Source organism: Strigops habroptila, chromosome 10 (assembly GCF_004027225.2).
Source record: "Strigops habroptila isolate Jane chromosome 10, bStrHab1.2.pri, whole genome shotgun sequence".
Lineage (NCBI taxonomy): Eukaryota > Metazoa > Chordata > Aves > Psittaciformes > Psittacidae > Strigops > Strigops habroptila.
The window spans coordinates 23,275,542-23,294,173 of NC_046359.1; the positions used below are offsets into that span (position 1 = coordinate 23,275,542).

Here is an 18,632-nt window from a genome sequence, read left to right on the forward strand (position 1 = left end):
CTGGTGAGCAAGACCAGCCAAGCTGGTCAGATGCTCTCAGCTAGCTCACATCCACACAAGCAGCGGATGTCCAATACCACGCTTTTTAAGCATTTGGAGTACTTTTGTACCTGTACTCAAGACCTTTGGTAGTTATACACCACAATCATCAAAACTGAGCACAAATGTGCAAGACAAAGGGTCTAGACAAGTCTTACCATAGCTGCATGAAACCAAAGTTAAGCATACACTTTCATGCAAGAATAGGTGATTTATTATGTATTGAAATTTAAGATCAACAGCTTAAACATCAGACGAAGATGTTTCCTTTTAAAGAATTTGAGTTTTTAGAGTGAAGATTAAAGCTTTCATGTGTACCACTGAATAAAGCACCCTCTAGCAAAACAAAACTTACTTTTATACTGCCTTAACATTAGTTAATTTAATACTTAATGCAAGCTAAATTAAGGAAGAAAATTGCAATACCTGAGAAGGAAGAGGCAACTTTTTATAAATCCTGTTAAAAGTTTCAGCCTCCAATGTATGGTATTCCTGTCTTGGGTGTGTTGTATTGTTGGGTTGTTGTGGGTTTTTTTGGGGGGGTGGGTGGGTTTTTTTGTGTTGTTTTTGTGGGTTTTTTGTGTTGTTTTTTGGTTGGTTTTTCTTTGTTTAATTTTATTGTAATTTCAAGTGTTATGATGGACTCTGTTTTAGGTTGACAGCCTTGGGCTACAGTGTGGCTGCATATATCACAATATAAGAGGTAACGATGACATGTTACAGCCCTAACAGAAAACAGACAGGCGCTTAAATGGCAGCATATGTGTCCAGTCAAAGATAACACCATTAAACTACATATATGCAACTTTTAATAGTAACATATAGTAACTATAGTATCAACTTCTGTAGTATTTTGACTTCTGTTGTCATGGCCTTCTTGTAAACCACATGGGAAGTATTCAGTATAGACCCTCTTATGTCCAAGTGAAGAAATGGATGTCCTTAGACAGGCATCAAATGAGATGTGTAGGAAAAAAAGAACAACCCAGGTTGTGCAGGAAGGATTGCATTGACTCTTCAAAGACATGAAATTCATATGTAAGCAGTACTGAAGGCAGTGACTTCAGCTTTATCACAGGCTGGGGTCTACCTGGTGATACTTGTTATGAGACTGTGAATTCTGAGCCTGACCTCCAATGTCCCTGAAGCCTCTCTTTGATTTGCTGGTAGGAAACCTAAAGACAACACGGGAAGTACAGTATTCTCTCTTAATCTGGGGAAAGGACTTTTACTGAATACAGTGAGACTGCGTAAGCACTGTATTAGAAAATTTGACTTGGAGATAGTCTGAGGAGTTATGTTTCTGTTGTATGTAAGAGTCATAGAATGTCTCTAACGAATGCACTTTTTCTCAAACTGATCCAAGTTAACAAGAGCATCTGTGTAGGACAAAACCCCATTGTCTGTTCTAACCACAAATCCGTTGGCTACAGTGGTTACTAAGCATCCTTGAATAACATGACTAAGGAATCAGGCATTGCTTTGGAGATAGGTGCTGGCTCAGGCTCCACATGTTGGAAGACAATAGAACAATCATCTGACTTCTCACTCAGCTGAAACTCTTCGGTCTCGCCACTGTGGGGAAGTGCTCCTTAGCTGTCCTCTTGTGATAAGAGGCCCATGCCTTACTCTCAGAACATGATTATTTACCCTGCACAACTGTGGCTCTTTAAGGGATGGTTGTTATCCCATAACTTTCCCATTTTACTTTTGCAGACTGAGCTTATTACAGACCCTCAGTGGCAAATAAAGTGAGGGAGGCTTACAGCGTCCTACTCTATGCCTTCCTTTGAGCAAAGGACAATGTAGTCCTACTACCCAATGTACTAGGTTAGCAATTGATAATACTCTCTGAGGAACATGTATCTTGACAGTGTGATCTACAGTAGCTACCACTTCTTGAAAACTTTCTATTAGTAGTTTGTTACTTAGAGGTGTGCTATTACTGCAGTGGAGCTCTGCAGCCCAGGACCCCAAAGTTATGAGCTTGCATATGGCCAAGAGCTGTGTGATTTGCTTCCTTGCCTGTTTATTGCTGGGTAGCACTGTGGAAGAGTGAAGGCCAGTGCGTTAGTAAAGAAATGGTTCCAACTGCTGGTGGTGTGTTGCTATATAACATGTTTTTTTTTTTAAAGGAGGGGGATGAAGGGAATTTCTCTTGAAAGTTGGCAAGTTCTTGTGCAGTAAGATACTGAGATCTGAGGGAGGAATGTAATAGCAAGTAAGGAACTGGGATTGGCAGTGAGAGAATCAGCTTGAAGGAATCATCTTGTTTCACAGGAAGGGGAAGTAGTTTTGCTGTTCAAGGAAGCCATGTGGTTATGGGACATTTGTCAGAGATGTTCAATACTGCAGGCAAAGAGAAAGCGGATGGGGAAAGTAATGTGATACTGGGAAACAGACAGAGACCTTCTGGTGAGATGGGAGCCGGGCTGAAAAACGGGAAGAGGAGCAGCACTCTGTTCTATGGCTAGAGGTGTATGGTGGTGAAGGGAATAGGGTTTCTGGGCAAAAAGGGGGAAAGCAGCTGGTCTTAGGTTCTACTTAACACACCTGGTGTGAAATGACAGTTGTAAGAAAGGGAAAGAGGTTTGATGGCACCGCTGCTTCTCTGACCAGTATGGAAATCTCTGTGTGCTAACAAAGTTGAGCTCTTCCAACTCACGATTTTGAGGAGGGCTTTTTCATGTTCCTTCCTATTGTCTGAGTTGTCTGTGGTACTTCCCTTGCTATATTGAAAAAGAAGTGATATAATTCCTGTAGTCTTTATTTGTTAAGTGTTTGTTGGTCTGACAGAACAATGAGAATGCTAAATGCATGGAAAATCAGGTGCTTAATTGGAAGCTAATAAGCTGAAGTTTCTCAAATGGTGTTTTGAGAACTTGGAGTACAGATGAATTTGTCTTTTGGGTTTTTCTTTTACCAGTAGTTTCTAAGTCTAATTCATTAACTTTTACATCATTCTTTCTTGTCTTTTTGATTTCTTCCTTTTTCGTTAAAACAGGATGATACCCCTATCGTCTCAGACACTGATGATGAATCTTCGTCATGGCCAAACGCAGGAATATGTGATCAAACCCAAATATTATCCAGTAAAAAAAATGATTTCAGGAGAACAGTCCACCGAGGGCTCATTACCACTAAGACTGGGTCAGGATCAACTTGCACCACCTTTTCAATGTGAGTACAACCGCAAAAAGCATACTCCCTTCTCCTCCCGACCCCCTCTTTTTTTTATTTTAAGATCTTGAAAATTTCTTTATTCACCTGAATTGCAGTAACGCTTCCAAACAGAAAAAGGTTAAAATAATTAAATGAGGTAATTCTTAGATTAGCAAATGCTCTAACATTCTGTATCCTGTTGAGAAGCAGAAGAGATTTCCTGGACGAAGGAAAAAGTTGACCCTGATTCACTGATGAAATTTCATAATGCTATTTCTAGATGATAGGTTTTCCTTCAGATAAAAGGTGCTTTGTGAACACCTGCTGGAGTAGGCATAACTGTGTAGTCAGTGTAAGATGACATTTACCTTTACTTCAGTATGATAGATACCCTTCTTGGAAAGCTGGAGCCCAGGACTGTGGTCTCACTGCTGACTGGTTTTCTCTATATTTAATTTATTATGTGTTTATGAACTTCTGCACAGTATGGAGGCTGCATGAGAGTTTCTGCTTCATATATATAAAAAATGATTGTGTAGGTGCCCAGCTTGTGGCCTTGGCTCATGCCCCATTGTGTGAGGAGCTTGAGGACAAGGTTTGGCTTGATGAAGAGCTTGATGAATTATGGGTTAGGTATTACAGAACGTCTGCTGGCTTGATTTGGAGAAAAGTTCCTGCAGTTAAATAATGGACTGATTAACATGGAGATCAAGGTAGTTGCAGTCTCCTGACAGACTTCCTCTGCTATAGTGCAGAGGAATATGTTCTGAGGATTAGGGGAAGAGCCTTTCATATTAAATCTCTAAATATGGTTTCTTTCTGTATCTTGGCATTTCTGCATTGCACATCTTCATGGTCTGTCCACCTATACTTAAATGCAACGGCCTGCTTCCTTTTTCTCAAGTCTAATTTCATTGATGGTTAAATAGAATCTTGGCTCTGATGGGAATACGAATGGGCAGCTGGAGGTCTTTTACCATTTTCAGTATGGGGAAGTACGCTGCTTGCAAAGCACTACATTGCCTTCTTAGTAGCTTCAAAAAGATATTTAATCACGCTGTCAACATCAACCGATAGTACCTCTTGCAAATAAGATACTACTGTTTTTCTTTCTGTCAGCTGTAATATTCATAGAATCATAGAATCATAGAATCGTAAGGGTTGGAAAGGACCTTAAGATCATCTAGTTCCAACCCCCCTGCCATGGGCAGGGACACCTTGCCCTAAACCATGTGGCTCAAGGCTCTGTCCAACCTGGCCTTGAACACCGCCAGGGATGGAGCATCCACAACCTCCTTGGGCAACCCATTCCAGTGCTTCACCACCCTCACTGTAAAGAACTTCTTCCTTATATCTAATCTAAACTTCCTCTGTTTAAGTTTGAACCCATTACCCCTTGTCCTACCACTACAGTCCCTAAGGAAGAGTCCCTCCCCAGCATCCTTGTAGACCCCCTTCAGATACTGGAAGACTGCTATGAGGTCTAATATTCCTACAAATAAGATACTAGTGGCCCCTGGGATTGGATTGTGTCCCTCTATTCTAACTCTTGTTAGCCAAAGAGTATATAAATCCCAGGCTGTATAGTTTTCCCAGTACTTGGAGCGACTGTTGCTGGTTGGATTCTGGCAAAACAAAAAAATCTTCATTTTTGCCCCCTTTTTTCAGGCTGTTTGAGTCAGTCTGCTTTAGATGTACTCAGTGTTGTTTGCAAGTACCAAGCTGCCAGTAAACAAATGGTTTGTATGAGATAATTCCATGCTGCTCTAAGACAAAGGAACCAGTATTTCTAACTCTTCATAGCTTACTGGAGTTCCTCTGTTAATTACAGTACTTTGAGGGACATGACTGGGAGGAAAGTCAGGAGCTTAAGACAGAGCACTTGTTACCAGATTCTGAGAAGCCCCTCTGATTAGGGATTAAATTAGGATGTGAAATTTCATGCCAGGTGTTCTGTGATAACCACCAATATGCAGTTCCTAGCTCTGCCTTGAACTAAGGGATGAGGTCCTGCAAATTATGTCATGCTTGTGGCAGGGTTGGCATTCGTTGTCTAGTTAATATGAGAAAATTTATGAGTGGCTGATGATCTCATGGTATTTTGTCACTGCTGTTAAATGTACAATCTTGTTTCATGGCAGAACCTCTTATTTTATTGAGCAAATGAATCAGTAATGGCAATGTGGAGATACTTAAAAAGGAAGAGTGGAACAATGTAGTAACTTCATTAAAAAGCAAACAAAGTTGGTACTGAATACTTCAAGACCTTTTTTTTTTCCTCTCTTATTACATGTTTGGGTTTTTTTCAGAGAAGAAATAGTAGTCAGATAATACTCAGTGACATCACCCGAGAGTTCATAGTTATAAATTAACAAAGTGCAAAGCAAATAATTTTTTTTTCCTGATCATTTCTATGCATTTTAAGGTATTAACACTATCACAGAGATTAGCATCTGTGAAAAATGTGCTCCAGAGAAGAAATCTATTTTTCCAGCTGTAGCTGAACTTGGTGTTGATTTCTCTGGACTTCTGTAGATTATTTTAAACCTGTGACAAGAAATGGATACACTTGAAACTGGAACAAGTGTCAGTCCTGAGATACCTTTAGAGATAGGTCTGTCCTGGTGGAGGCAAATGAGATGTCGGCTAATAGTGCTTTGGGAAGAAAACTGCCAGCACCGAGTAGGTGCTTCTGGGCATGTTCTGGTTCACAGTTAGTTGTGTTTGAATGTCCTGTTATAATGTTGCCAGATTAGCTTTTGGAGGTACTAGGGGAAAAAATGTTAAAGATGAGTCACATTAAACATTTTTTTCAATTAAAATTTATTTAAGGTTCCTCCTGGAACACTTATTCGGGTGTATTTACAAGCAGTTTAATGTCTCTGAGAGCTTCCAGAACATGCAGTATAGTACTCCTATTAAAGACAACAAAATAGTCTATTCTTTTTTGCCTTTTTAACTGAATTTTACTGTAAAGTGATATATCACATCAACAGAGCTTGAAAATTCAGTAATCCATTGGGTTTACAATACTAGCATTTAAAGTCACCGTGGGACATGAAATGTGGTTACCTGCCAGTAGCCATTTCTATTATCAAGCATTTTGATCTTTCGTGCTGTGGGATATAAGCCTTCACTGAAGAGCAGCTAGTGTAATTAATCATAAAGCTCACATAAAAATTAAGTGCTTCAGTGCTAGATTTTGAATTCTTGTTTTGCCTAATGAGGTGAGGCTGTTACAATTGTTCATAGGGACGTTTTAAAAGTCTTGTTTTCTAAAACTGAAACGAAGAAAACCCCCACCCTAGAAATAATGTTAGATCTTCAGTAAAATATTTTTGGAGTTCACTGACTCATTCAAATTTTCAGAATGGTCACAATTTTACTCCATAATTAATGCTGTCTCCTTATGCTTAGTATTGTAATACAGTTTTATTTATATGGCTGTATATTGCTTTTTCAAAGGGCTCATACCATATTCAATACAGAAGGAGAGAGAAAAATCAGGACTCATAAATGCGGCATTGTAGAATTTTAAAGTGCTTTTCTTTAGAACCGAAATGCTATTCTGTTTGCATGCTTCTAAATCATCTGTTGTTATTACACTATAAAGCATCTATCTGATTCTGTTTAATCAGTATGCTGGTATATTTAAGCTACTGCAAATTAATCTTCAGATATCTTTGTACAGAATTAGCGAATACTTAAGGATAAGGCTTTGGCCTCAAGCAAATGAAAATATCTCACGTTGCATAGGCTGACAGCTGCAGAGAAAGTATACATATGGTTTAGCACCAGTAGGAAGATTGAATATGTAGCAATGAAAATAAGCTTGCAGTGGAATCAGTATGATCAGCAAAGAAAAACTGAGAAGGATGAGATCATGTATATCTCAACATTTGTAATGTAAACATCAAAAATACTTTAATACATAGGTGAGGCCAGCCAAATATCCTGTCTTATATAAGCTCACCATGAGCTCAGTAATTCTCAAGGGATGCATTGCTTGCTTAGAAGTACATACCAGCACAGTTGACTTATAATCTGCCTGAATATTTGAAACCTCAGGGTAGCAATGGCATCAGCACGGAAATTTCAACTGTAAAATTCTATTTGCAACTTAGTAGTCTATAAAACAGTAGGAAGATGCACTACTTTCAGTAGTGCAGGTACACCTACCTCAGACATGTTTGGCTACTCTTTTAATGGCACAGTTAAACAGTAACCGCTGGTCAGCATGAGCTGAGCGTGGATCCTGTAAACATGAGTGCTGATCTTCCTGGCTTTATAAGAGTAATACTGAAGAAAATTAGTTAAAGAAATTCTGTTCTGTTCCCATTTGTCTAAAATTTATATGATAATAAGCAAATTCTAAACTGAGCATGTGCTTTCTGGAATTCCTTTCCACACAGTTATTGTGAGAACTGTTTATTAGAGCAGTAAGAGGCTAGGAAGTTCTCTTTCCCTCTATTCACTTCAGGTAATAAATGATTGTTCAGAAAAGGCATTTAAATATATGCCTCATTTTCTGACCTGAGATATGGTTGAGGGCTAGTTTTTAGAGGCATTGTGCATGGTTCTGTGGGCAGCTCTTAAATCCTTGTGTAAAGAGGAAGCTGAAACAATCATATGAAAGTCATGTAGCTGTTCTAACTATTGATACATTATAGTCCCTTATATTTTACAGCATAATTTTACATATGTTCAAATACATGAAGTAAGCTTAATGTGGAAGAAACCACTTAGAATTGTGATGTGCAGAATACTCTTGTGATAGTTTTTACATAACAATAGCTTTCCTACATTGGAAGCATAATACACTGATAACAGAGAAGCTCTTTTTTTAAACTGATATATAATTTACACATGCTGGTTTCACGGATGACTTCATAGGTTGATTTAAGCAAAAACAGGTGCCACTTTGAAATTCCAATTTAAACTTTTTGTGATATTGCACCATTCTGACTTCACTATGTGACACTTTTATAATAATAATAGTATTTCCCTGTCAGTATGGGTAAGCAGCTGTAAAATACATAAATGTTTTATTGTTTTAAAAAAAAATGCATGCAGAGTTGACACATGTTCCATGTAAATGTGTCTGTATGATCTGACCTTCTACCACAATTCAGTGTTTGCTGACTTCAGGAAAAAAGCTCCCTCAGGTCTTCAGCAGGTCAGATATTCCTTCCACCCTTCTTGGTATTTGTTTGTGGAACCACTCTGCATAAACAGCAAAACAATTCTCTCACTGGCTTGTCTTAACTAGAGCAGTGCATTGTGTTCTTTGTAGCTTCTGCCTATGTATGTGTGTATGGATATTAGAGTTCTACAGTGGTAACTTCTCTGAACAGAAGTTTTGGGAAATTTGGAGGTGAGGGAGGAGTGTTAAGGCTATACTCTAATTAAACTAGGTATGGTCAGCATAATTAGGTGGGTGAAAAGAAAATGAACAGTTAGAAGACTAACAAGCAGAAATACCTAAAAAATCACTGCAGGTCTATTTGGTGGAGGGAATGAAGAGTCCAGTTCACTTCAGTCGCTCATGGGAGCTGACATTCATGTCCTGCTCCTGAGGTTGTACAAAATCAAATACAAATAAGGGAATGGGCTAAGTGTTTAAGTGTCAGGGACTTTTTTGTTTTGTGTTCTCAAATGCAAAACATTTGCACATGTCTTCAAAGCCTTTGCTGCCTTTCAAGAGGCAATGGGGATTTTTTTTCAGGGACATTTTAAAATGTTTAAGAAAAACTTCTGGTGCAGCCAGCATCAAAAAATACTGTGGCTTTTTTGATGACAAAACCCAAACAGTCTTAGTAAAGCATCCTTTTTCTCTCTCCCGTTTAAGAGCATTACCCATACTGCTATTGAAAGTCATGACAAATCATAACAGCCATTTAAAGTTTGCATTTTATTCCAATGGGACTTGGAAGAGGCTAAACTCCAAATATAAATTAAGTGGCTTAACTGGATTCATGCTAAAGCAGTTAACTCTGTCAAATCAACAACAGCATTTACTTTGCTTTTGCTTTAAAGAGCGACAAATTCTGAAACAAATAACTTTAACAAATGAACATAGTTTATTTAGCAATTACAAAAGACTATGGAGTTCTAAATCCTTGAAGATAAAACAATTCTGTATAACTACAAACTGCTTCTCTCAATGTATTACAGCTGCAAGCATTTTAACAATGCCTTTTCTATGATGTCTTTGTGATTGTTTGTGTACCCATAAAAGGTTCAGAATCAAGGTGGCCAGTAAACCAGCCTCCCCCAAAAAAGTACCAGGTTTTTCTCTTTGGACTCCAAAAACATTTTTATGGCCCTGAGCTCACCAATAATTGAATGTCCACGTGACAGGCAGAGGCTGCTGGTGCTTTTATAGGAACTAATTTAAATGTTACATTCACCCAAAAATGAATTATCATCTCTCTATGCTTTAAAATATGGAGGCGAAGACTGATAAACAGCAGTGTGGGGAAAAATCTTGGAAAAACAGATTGGTGATCTGGCAAATGGAATTCAGATGAGTTCAAAATGTGTTATAGCAAGAGGAAAACACAGACTGAGACAAATGCATCTCAACTGCCGTGATGAAAGAGAATTGGCTCCAAACCCAAAGATTTCTCAAGAAGAAAAAAAGAGGCTTTGCAGAAAATTCTGTAGGGGAAAACCTCTATGACATGTCTGAAAAATAATAACTAAGCTGGATATAGAGATTGATTGAATCCACGCAATTAAACATTTAAAATCCTTTAGCTAGGCTAACGCCAGAGTTGCTGTGATGCAAGTCTTGGATACTAAGAATTGGTTTTGACTGTTGCAAGTAGCTAAGTCTGGGTTTACTCACAGGAGATATGAAAGTGCTCTTCTCTGTCAGTGCCGTCACCCATGCCAGAAGAAATGACCAAATGTTGACAAAAAAAGCACTGCAAGAAGGTCCTTTCATACTCAGTGAAACTAAGATTTCAGAATCGGTGACATCCTTATGTCTGTCGTCATTTTTTCCCCCTTCAGAAAATTAATGGCAAAAAAAGATCTTGGCTTCATGCAGTGCTGAGAGAGATGATTTTTAATGGTGATTCTGTCCTTTGTCACTGTTTACAGTTTGTTGACTTCCTTAGTACTTTTCAGTTGCTTCCTTTCAGGAAATAGGATGTTAAGTGGATATACTTAGTAAAGTAATACTAATTTAATTTTTATTCTCTATTCTTCCTGGATATGGTAAACATTTTTAGAGTCTTCTCATTTAAGGAAGTCACATATAATGGGGAGTGAGGGAGGGAGGAGGTGGTAGTGGTGGTGTCTGTGTCTATCTCAATAACTTATTTTCTAAAGAAGTGACACTCTTCCAACTTAAAACTTGTAATACTGTGCCCAGGGCAGGGTTAAGTCTTGATTATGAAAGGAGCCTAGATAATTATCTTGGGCAAAATGTGTAATTTCAGATGAGCGAGATCAGGTGGGAATGAGTCTCATTCTCAGTGTATAAAGGACTAATTCAGACCTTCTTGAAAGAGTCCTGTTGTATTTAGCCGTTAATTCTAAAGTGTTAATGGCACTAATAATATGTGTTCATCTCTGCCCGCCTGGGCTCCTGTACAGCTGTACGTTTGTGTGTAAAGATGCTGGCTTCTCTATTGGAGTGTGCAATTCCTGCAGTAGCCTCCATCAGCAGAAAATTGCTCGTGGCAGGCTCCGAAGTCAGTGCTGCTTCATTACAGCTAAGTGTTGTGTAGAATGCCTTTCTGTCTTAGACAGTGGTCTCTGTCTAAATGTGGCTTTTTTGGCTTTTGTTCCCTTATCTCTCAAGTGAAAGCCCTTTGGGTCCAGATATGTTTTATGTACCTCAGAATCTGAATAACTTGAACGGGAGTTGAAAAATGCTTGTGGACCTAAATTCTGTGCTGAGTTGCTTACAGCTGGAGTTGTTTCCATCCCCAAACCTGAAGCATGGATGTGAACTTTCAAGCATGAGTCTCTTGGAAGAGCTTGAAGTTCTGTTTCAGCAGAAGTGCTTTACTCTGAAAAAGACACGCCATCTTGGGTTCTAATATTTTGCTTAATTCTTGTCCAAACTTGCAGCTGAAGCACTTGTCTGCCTGCCTGTCCTTAGAAGAGCAGTCAACCAAGCCTTGTTAAACTCTCCTGCAGGATTAAGCTACCTAAGGAGTGCTGTAGCATAGTCATGATGGGGTTTGGAAATAAAGAGTAGTGAAGAATCGCTCAGTTCCTCAAATAAATGTGTCTGAGCCCTAAAAGGATTTGAATGAAGCAGTCTTATGTCTTCAGCGTTTCCTGTTTAATGGGTTGGGCACATTCCTATTCCATGTGCTGGTTAGGTTGCTTGCTCTGTGCAATTAACTTCTCTCATCTCTTGTACAAGCGACCTAGGACTGATTAGTGATATAACTTGAGGCTAAAATTTAAGCTTTTTAGGAATGTATATGGTTGCGGATCTAGTCTACATGTAATACCTTTAAAACAAATAAAAACCAAAAGAATTATCCCCCAATAAATTTAATTAAATAGAGTTGAGTCTGTTCCATCAGAAATCTCAAACCACATTTGCAGCCTCTATTAATTTATTTGGGTTATCATCTTTTTCTGGAACATCCTGAACTATGTAAAGGAAAATGATAGTTCTATTTCTCATTATTAACTATTGATTAGAGTTGTTAAAATTGCTTTTAACATCTAAAATGACTGTAGCTCAAAGTAGGATGTTTGTTGCCTGAGGATTGCATATAAGAGAGTCTTTGTAGTGGTAAAAAAGAGAAGAGAGACGAAAGGTGATTCATAAAATCTGCTAACAGAGATCCCGATTTCAAATCTGTATTTTGTATGTTATGCAGTTGCACAGGACAAAAATGATTGCAATTATTACGAATTCCTCTAACTTGCTTTAAAAAGGTTGTGTCAGTAAAAGAATTTATCAGCAAAGGTCTCCTGGGGGGCATGTAAATACAATTATCTATGTCTTTAAAAAAAACAGTAAAAGAAAACAAGCCTGTGTTGTAGACAGCAGAAAGTTTGTCAAAATTTGCCAAAATTAATGAAGAAAACCTACTTGAATGGATCAAGTTTTGCTGTAGTAAATTACTTCAAACAGTATCCTGTTTACCTTCATCTCTGTATTCAACTAAGATTGAGAGAACTGAAGAGTGGGTTACTTGCTTCTCCTAGAATAGACCAAAGATTTTGCTGTCTTTTAGGGTTTTTTAGGAAGGGGGAGGAGAGGGGTGTAGTGCTGAGGAAAACAGCAGAAATGCCTCTTCTCTCTGCCGTGACAGGGACCAAGGAAGATGTTGTATACCTGAGATAATCAAGAAGGAAAAAGGCTTTTCCAGATACCTTCTTTCCAGTTATCTTCTTCCTTACTTTGGAAGCATCAAGTCTTTTGGATGATTTCTTCTTGAAGAAGCAAGCAGGACTTAAAGTGAGGGTAAAGAAACAAAAGCGCAATAGAATCAAGAAGTTAAAAACTTCTTAAAGTACTTAAAAACTTAAGCAGGGGAAATTTAGGTTAGATATAAGGAAGAAGTTCTTTACTGTGAGAGTGGTGAAGCACTTGCACAGGTTGCCCAGAGAAGCTGTGGATATCCCATCCCTGGCAGTGTTCAAGGCCAGGCTGGACAGAGCCTTGAGCAACCTGATCTATGGGAGGCGTCTCTGCCCGTAGCAGGGGGGTTGGAGCTACATGATCTTAAGCTCCCTTCCAACCTATTCTATGATTCTAAGTCTTGAGAGGGAGGATTGTGGTAGGAGCATCTAAACAAGACAGGAGGAGGAAAGGAAGATGTAGTGACATGGCTTATCAGAAGTAGGTATATAGAGAAGTGTGTATAATAACAATGGTGGCAATAAGAATGGCAACAAAATAACACTGTGGAGATCACTGTTCAGTTACTGGTGTAATAGGTAGCTGAATCTCCTCTTTGAAGCCCCATTGCTTTACATAAAGGCAATAGAACTGAGTACTTGAAAAATGACAAAATATCAAAGATTAAGCTGTATTAACTGATGAAATGCCTGTAAGATCATACAAATGCCACAAAATAAGGAGTTACAGAAATAAAAAGTAGAAGGAATGCTGGAATTAATTACATGTCAATAATGTGTACCTATAGCTGTCTAGACATGGTAAATAAAGTACAGCTTGACATACTGCTGCCTTGTTCAAAATGTTTGACTGCGTGGGTATACACACATACACCTTGCCTCGTGCAGAACTGTGGGGAGTACTTTTAATCATCAGAGAAGTTATTGGATCTTTGGTGAAATAGAGCTGGGTCATCTTATTTTCATTACCTTATCTAACTTCTCTCAATCCCTGCGAAAAGTATACTGAGTGTGAGGTGTGCAAGTATATTGTAACAAAGTTTCTGGAAAAAGCCAAGATGCAGTGCTCTACATGGAGATAAGCATTGTATATTGAAGCCAAAAATGAAATTACCCAACAGCTGTGCATTGCCTTTTTGAATCCATGTAGTTTTCAGACTTGTTTGTGCTTTTGACTTATAGAAAGAATAAGGCTCATTTTCTGCCTGGTTTTCAGGTTTGAATGCAGAAGGTTTTAGTCCCATTTTCAGAGCAGTGTAAGGGCTGAGTTCAGTCCTTGCTGAGGTCATGTGAGGTATGTTCCACATTTGCTTCAGTGGAATGAAATCCATATCAACAGATCAAAAAGGGATTTGGGAGATCTGTTCCCCTTTGGCCTAGCCTGCAGACTGGTCCTGAGTATGAAATGCACCGTTGGGGGAGAAATATAAATTATACCAACAGAAGCATTTTATGTAAGCTGTATTAAGTAATTCTGCTGCTCTCCCCAGTGCCCATCAGACCTCAGCTGCAGTATTGTCTAATTTTGGACAGTGTATTTGAAGAAAGATGAGGACCAAGTGATATCAAAATATCACATAATATCAAAAGCAAAACAAGAAATAATGGAGGTCTGCATAATACAGCCTGTTAGACTGAAGAAGTTTAGTTCATTTTGGTCTGAAGAAATGAGACTGAGGGACATTCCATTCATGATAGCAGTCTTCAAGTATGTTAGAAATTGATCCACAGAAGAGTAAGGTTTTCTCGGAGTCTGATGTTGGCAGATATCACACTTGAATTGCAACAGGGGAAATGTGAGTTAAGTGTTGGGAATACCTTTATAATAAGAGAGATTGAAGCACTGGAATATGTTACTTAGGGAGGATGTGGAATCTGCATAATAGAAGGGTTTGAGAATAGGCTGGACAAACTTTTTGTGTAATGCTGCTGTTTCATCCTGTCTTGGGAAAAAGGAGAGGGGAGATTAGGTGATCTTTCAATCTCTTTCAGTCCCTTATATGCCTAGTAAGGGCTGTATTCCTCTCAATGTGTATTCTGAAATTTAGGGAAGATCTGCCTCTGGTCTGTATGTGAATCTAATATGTCTTTATCTCTTTCTCTTCCTTTTTGATCTCTTTCCTCCCCTCTCTCCCTTACCCCTTAGCATTAGTGAATCTTCCAGACACTGATGTACCTAAGGTATATGATAGCCAAGTTTCTGATCTTTGGGAATCGGGTGGGGATGGGTGTTTGTTTAAAATTGATGACTAAGACAGAACTTCCTCATATATTGTCAAAAGTGTAAAAAGGTCATTTGACAATAGTTCTAAAAGTTTAACTGTTTTACTTACGTGGTTGATTTTTGTACAATGTCAGCTTTCCTTTTGGCTGAAAAAACACATCTACTAGTAAGGACTAAACCAGGTGGACTGGTAAAATAACTGGGAGACACCTGTTTTAGGAAATAGGTCATTTCCTTCTGCTTCTTTCTTTTCCTTTTTATGTCAGCATTTAAGAATAAAGAGAGGGAGCTGGTCATCTGAGGATTAAAAATGTCAAATTTGTTTGCTATTTAAAAGTTTATCAGCTTTGACTTGAGAAGATAGATTTTCATGTCAAAGTTCTCATGTAGCATGGCTATAATTTGAAAACATGCAATTGCCTGAGATAATCTAGTGTCTTTGGGAAGAGAATGTAATCTTAAGACAGAATCTTCAGGACTGATGGCATTCTGCATAGACACACATATGAAAACATACTGGGTTTACTGCAATAGTAGGGTGTCATGAAAACAGGGTACTGATGGAAAGCCTACAGTTTGCTTAGTTCTGTTTCCTCAGGACATTTGCCTCAGGATTTGTCGTAAGTGAAGGTATTAAGAGAAACCCAAAACACCGAAACATAAACCCCTTTAAAAGTAGAATCCAGAGGAAGTTTTATGCAAGGATTATAGGAGAGGTATGTGTAAGCTCTACCAGTGGAGTCCACACTATAAGCCACTGCTTATAAGCCACTATAAGCCACTGTGATTTTGATCCTTGTGATTAGATCACTGTGAAGCACAAAACATCATATACACAATAACATAGTAATTTTTTCAAGACATTAAAATGTTTTCTTCTTTGCCCTACTTGACCTATGAGACAGTACAGCGTAGTAGTCTTTTTAACTGAATACCAGTTCTGCTTTCACTAGTGTTGCTAGCCCATTGTCTTCCCGCAAAACAGGGACATGCCACAAATCATCTGAGATCCACTACAGCTATTGAATACTGTCTTGTTAAACTTTTGCAGAATACTGGAACTGTGAGGGCAGCCATAAAACCAAGAAAAATGTGTTTATAGAAATTCTTTTAGAAAGAAACGAAAGCTGAGTACTGTTACAGGCAAAGGGACCCAGGAGGTTGAGGAGGAACCCTTCCATTTATACAACCCAGGCATAGCTTGTGTGAGCTGTTGTGACCATGTGGACCTAAAATCTGCTACCCCTCTTATCTTAACTCATTTACCTTTTCTGTTAATGCAGAAAAAAATATCAGTTTGTCATGATGGATGGCGGGGGCAGAGGGATTCTGTGAAGAAAGCCTGTTTTGCTTATATTTTCCATTTCTCCTGCAGTAGTTGCTAAATCACAGCAGGAGCTTGCCGTGTTCATAATATTATATCATAGTGACTTACAGAGACGGAAAGAAAATCACATACGTGCGGTGCCAATTTGCAACTAAAATCTCATCATTTTATGCATGCATCTTTCTTTTTTTGAATCTGGCTCAAGACTTTCACAGATTCTGGAAATTATGGGTATGTTCTTCCACTGATCTCCTTTGACAAATGTATCGAAGAGTTCTTAGGTATAAGTGAGCCTGTGCTACAAGGCAGGATGATTATGCCGTTGGCTGAGCCTCCTCATTATGATTTTGTTGCCTAACTCAGGGATGAAGCTTTAGCCAGTATTAGTAATTCTGACTGTCCTATCTTTATCAAAGCGACAATCTGAGTTTATCCCTAGTTCTGCCATACTGTTTTTCAGTAGCTTTGCTATTTATTTGGTGTTTGTATCTTCTGCTTTTGTTGTTTTGCATTAGGCTAATTTATTTATCTGGTCTCACATTTGTAGTTCTTCAGTCTGGTGTTATACTTAAGAGCAGAGCGAGGTGTTTCATTTCCACTTGTTTAAAATTGGTTTTGAAGAGTTTATGATACATGTCTGTATGTGTCTCTATAAAATATGATTCCAGGTATGTTGCAGTGCTGTAGCACCATAATTTTTCTCCAGAAATGAATTTGAGATAATCTAAGTTGCAGATCTTATCATATCTGTGTCACAGTCGCATCATCAGTAAAGCTTCTGGAGTTTAAAGAGGAAAATAATATGTATGCGACCTTAAAAATGCAGCTAAGAGGTATTGAAGGACGTAGTTTCTCATTTAGAATTAAATTATCCCCTCTTTGGAGAAGGCGGGGGGAAGGGGGAGGGAGGGAAGGGGAGAGGATTCAAGGAAGTCCGAGAGTCTAACCTTGCAGTGTTTCTGCCAAAAGCTTCCTTTCAGGAGAAGGGTTTGTGGTCTGTTTTCAATTTAAATCTACATGTAACAGTGAGCATAATCCTTAGGATGTGTGAGGATAGTACTGTTTCCTTAGGTATAACTATAGAGAAGGATGAAGACAATTTTTCTGCCTTGAATCAACTCCTGGGTAATTTTCAGCTCAGAGGCCATCATTAGCTTTGTATCTCTCCCAAATATCTCCAGAAGAATTGAGGAAGTTAAAAGATGTGGCCTGCTAGGCAAAGAGATGAAAATAACAGTTTCATTACAGTTTTCATAAATCTAAGGAAATCTTCCCATGTCAAAAGATTATGAATCTGTCTTATTTCTGGCTCTTTTGCAACTAGTAAACTAGGAATATCTGTGAGAATTGGATTTTTCTATAGCAAAAGCCTTGCTGAATAATGATGTGAATATTTGTAAGGGCTAGGACTTATATAGTGTTGTTTTTCGGACTTCTTACTTCCCTAAACAGCTGCATTAAAATATTCTTTCATGGATACTCTTTACCTCTGTAGATACTGGCCTGTGTTTTTGAAGGTATTGTTCAACTGCTGTTCCTGCGCTGTTACTCTCAGACTTACATGCTAATATCTTCTCACCCAAAAGGGATAATAGGCAAATTCACAATTGCCATTTAGTCTCATAGTAAGGCAGCTCTTCTACCAAAAAAAAAAATTATGCTACTGATTTTTTTTCTGGTAAAATCTGAACCATGTGATAAAAATTATTTTAAAAATAAGATATTCTTTTTGTTATAAAGATTATGTCCAAATTTTGCTACAACTTGGCAGCACAGTACAGAATACTATGAAGGAGAATTAAATTATGATTTAGTTACTTCTAAGCTAAGCTGGAAACCTTGTGTGGGTCCCCCAATACTGGGTTTTACAGTGTAGGCAGGACTGACTTTTGTGACTCAACTAACCATGTTTTTTTTATTAGATCACATCCTAAAGGAAAAATGTTAAAACATCTGAAAATATAAAATATAAAATGGATTGGGCTTTTCTAGGAAAATATATATATATAAAACTGCAAATAAAATACAAAGATGGCAGTATTGCTTGTGAAGCTGTGCTTAACAAAAGGAAAGCTTAGAAGTTCTAGACTCAACAGTTCATAAGCTACTTATGTCTGTTGATTGGGAAAGGTGTATTAATAATTTTCATCTGGCATCCAAGAATCCAGGGTGTCTTCTGTGTTGACTAAAATCACAATACTAGCCTTTAATTGAGATGTGTTATTCCTGTGTCGGTCTGGGCTGTGCTTTTTCCAGCTATTGTTTAGGGAGAAATAAGGTGGGAGCATCTGTATTACAGCTGCTGTTCAAATAGAGCAATGCATTTATTCTAGACAAAACAGTTGGCACAATTGTTTTATTTGTTTATGAAAAGACAAATAAGAAGAATTTATATTCTTTTGAAGTGGGAAGATTTTTTTCACTTTCTTGAGATTTCAAAAAAAAATTGTCCAGAGGGTATTTTGTAAACTAGGTTAGACAACTGGCCAGCAACTTCTTTATTTCTGTGACTTTAGGAAGGAGATTGGAGATTCTTCT

The 18,632-nt window shown here is 38.2% G+C and overlaps 1 protein-coding gene across 5 annotated transcripts in view; it reads left to right on the forward strand.

Annotated features, from left to right (window-relative positions):
• The window catches only part of LTBP1 (latent transforming growth factor beta binding protein 1), a 193,926-nt gene that overhangs the window by 44,596 nt on the left and 130,698 nt on the right, over positions 1–18,632 (forward strand). For all 5 annotated transcript variants that reach the window (XM_030499517.1, XM_030499515.1, XM_030499516.1 and 2 more), the window contains exon 4: positions 3,044–3,219. In XM_030499517.1, coding sequence (XP_030355377.1) covers positions 3,044–3,219 — 176 coding nt within the window. The remainder of the gene's footprint in view (positions 1–3,043; positions 3,220–18,632) is intronic.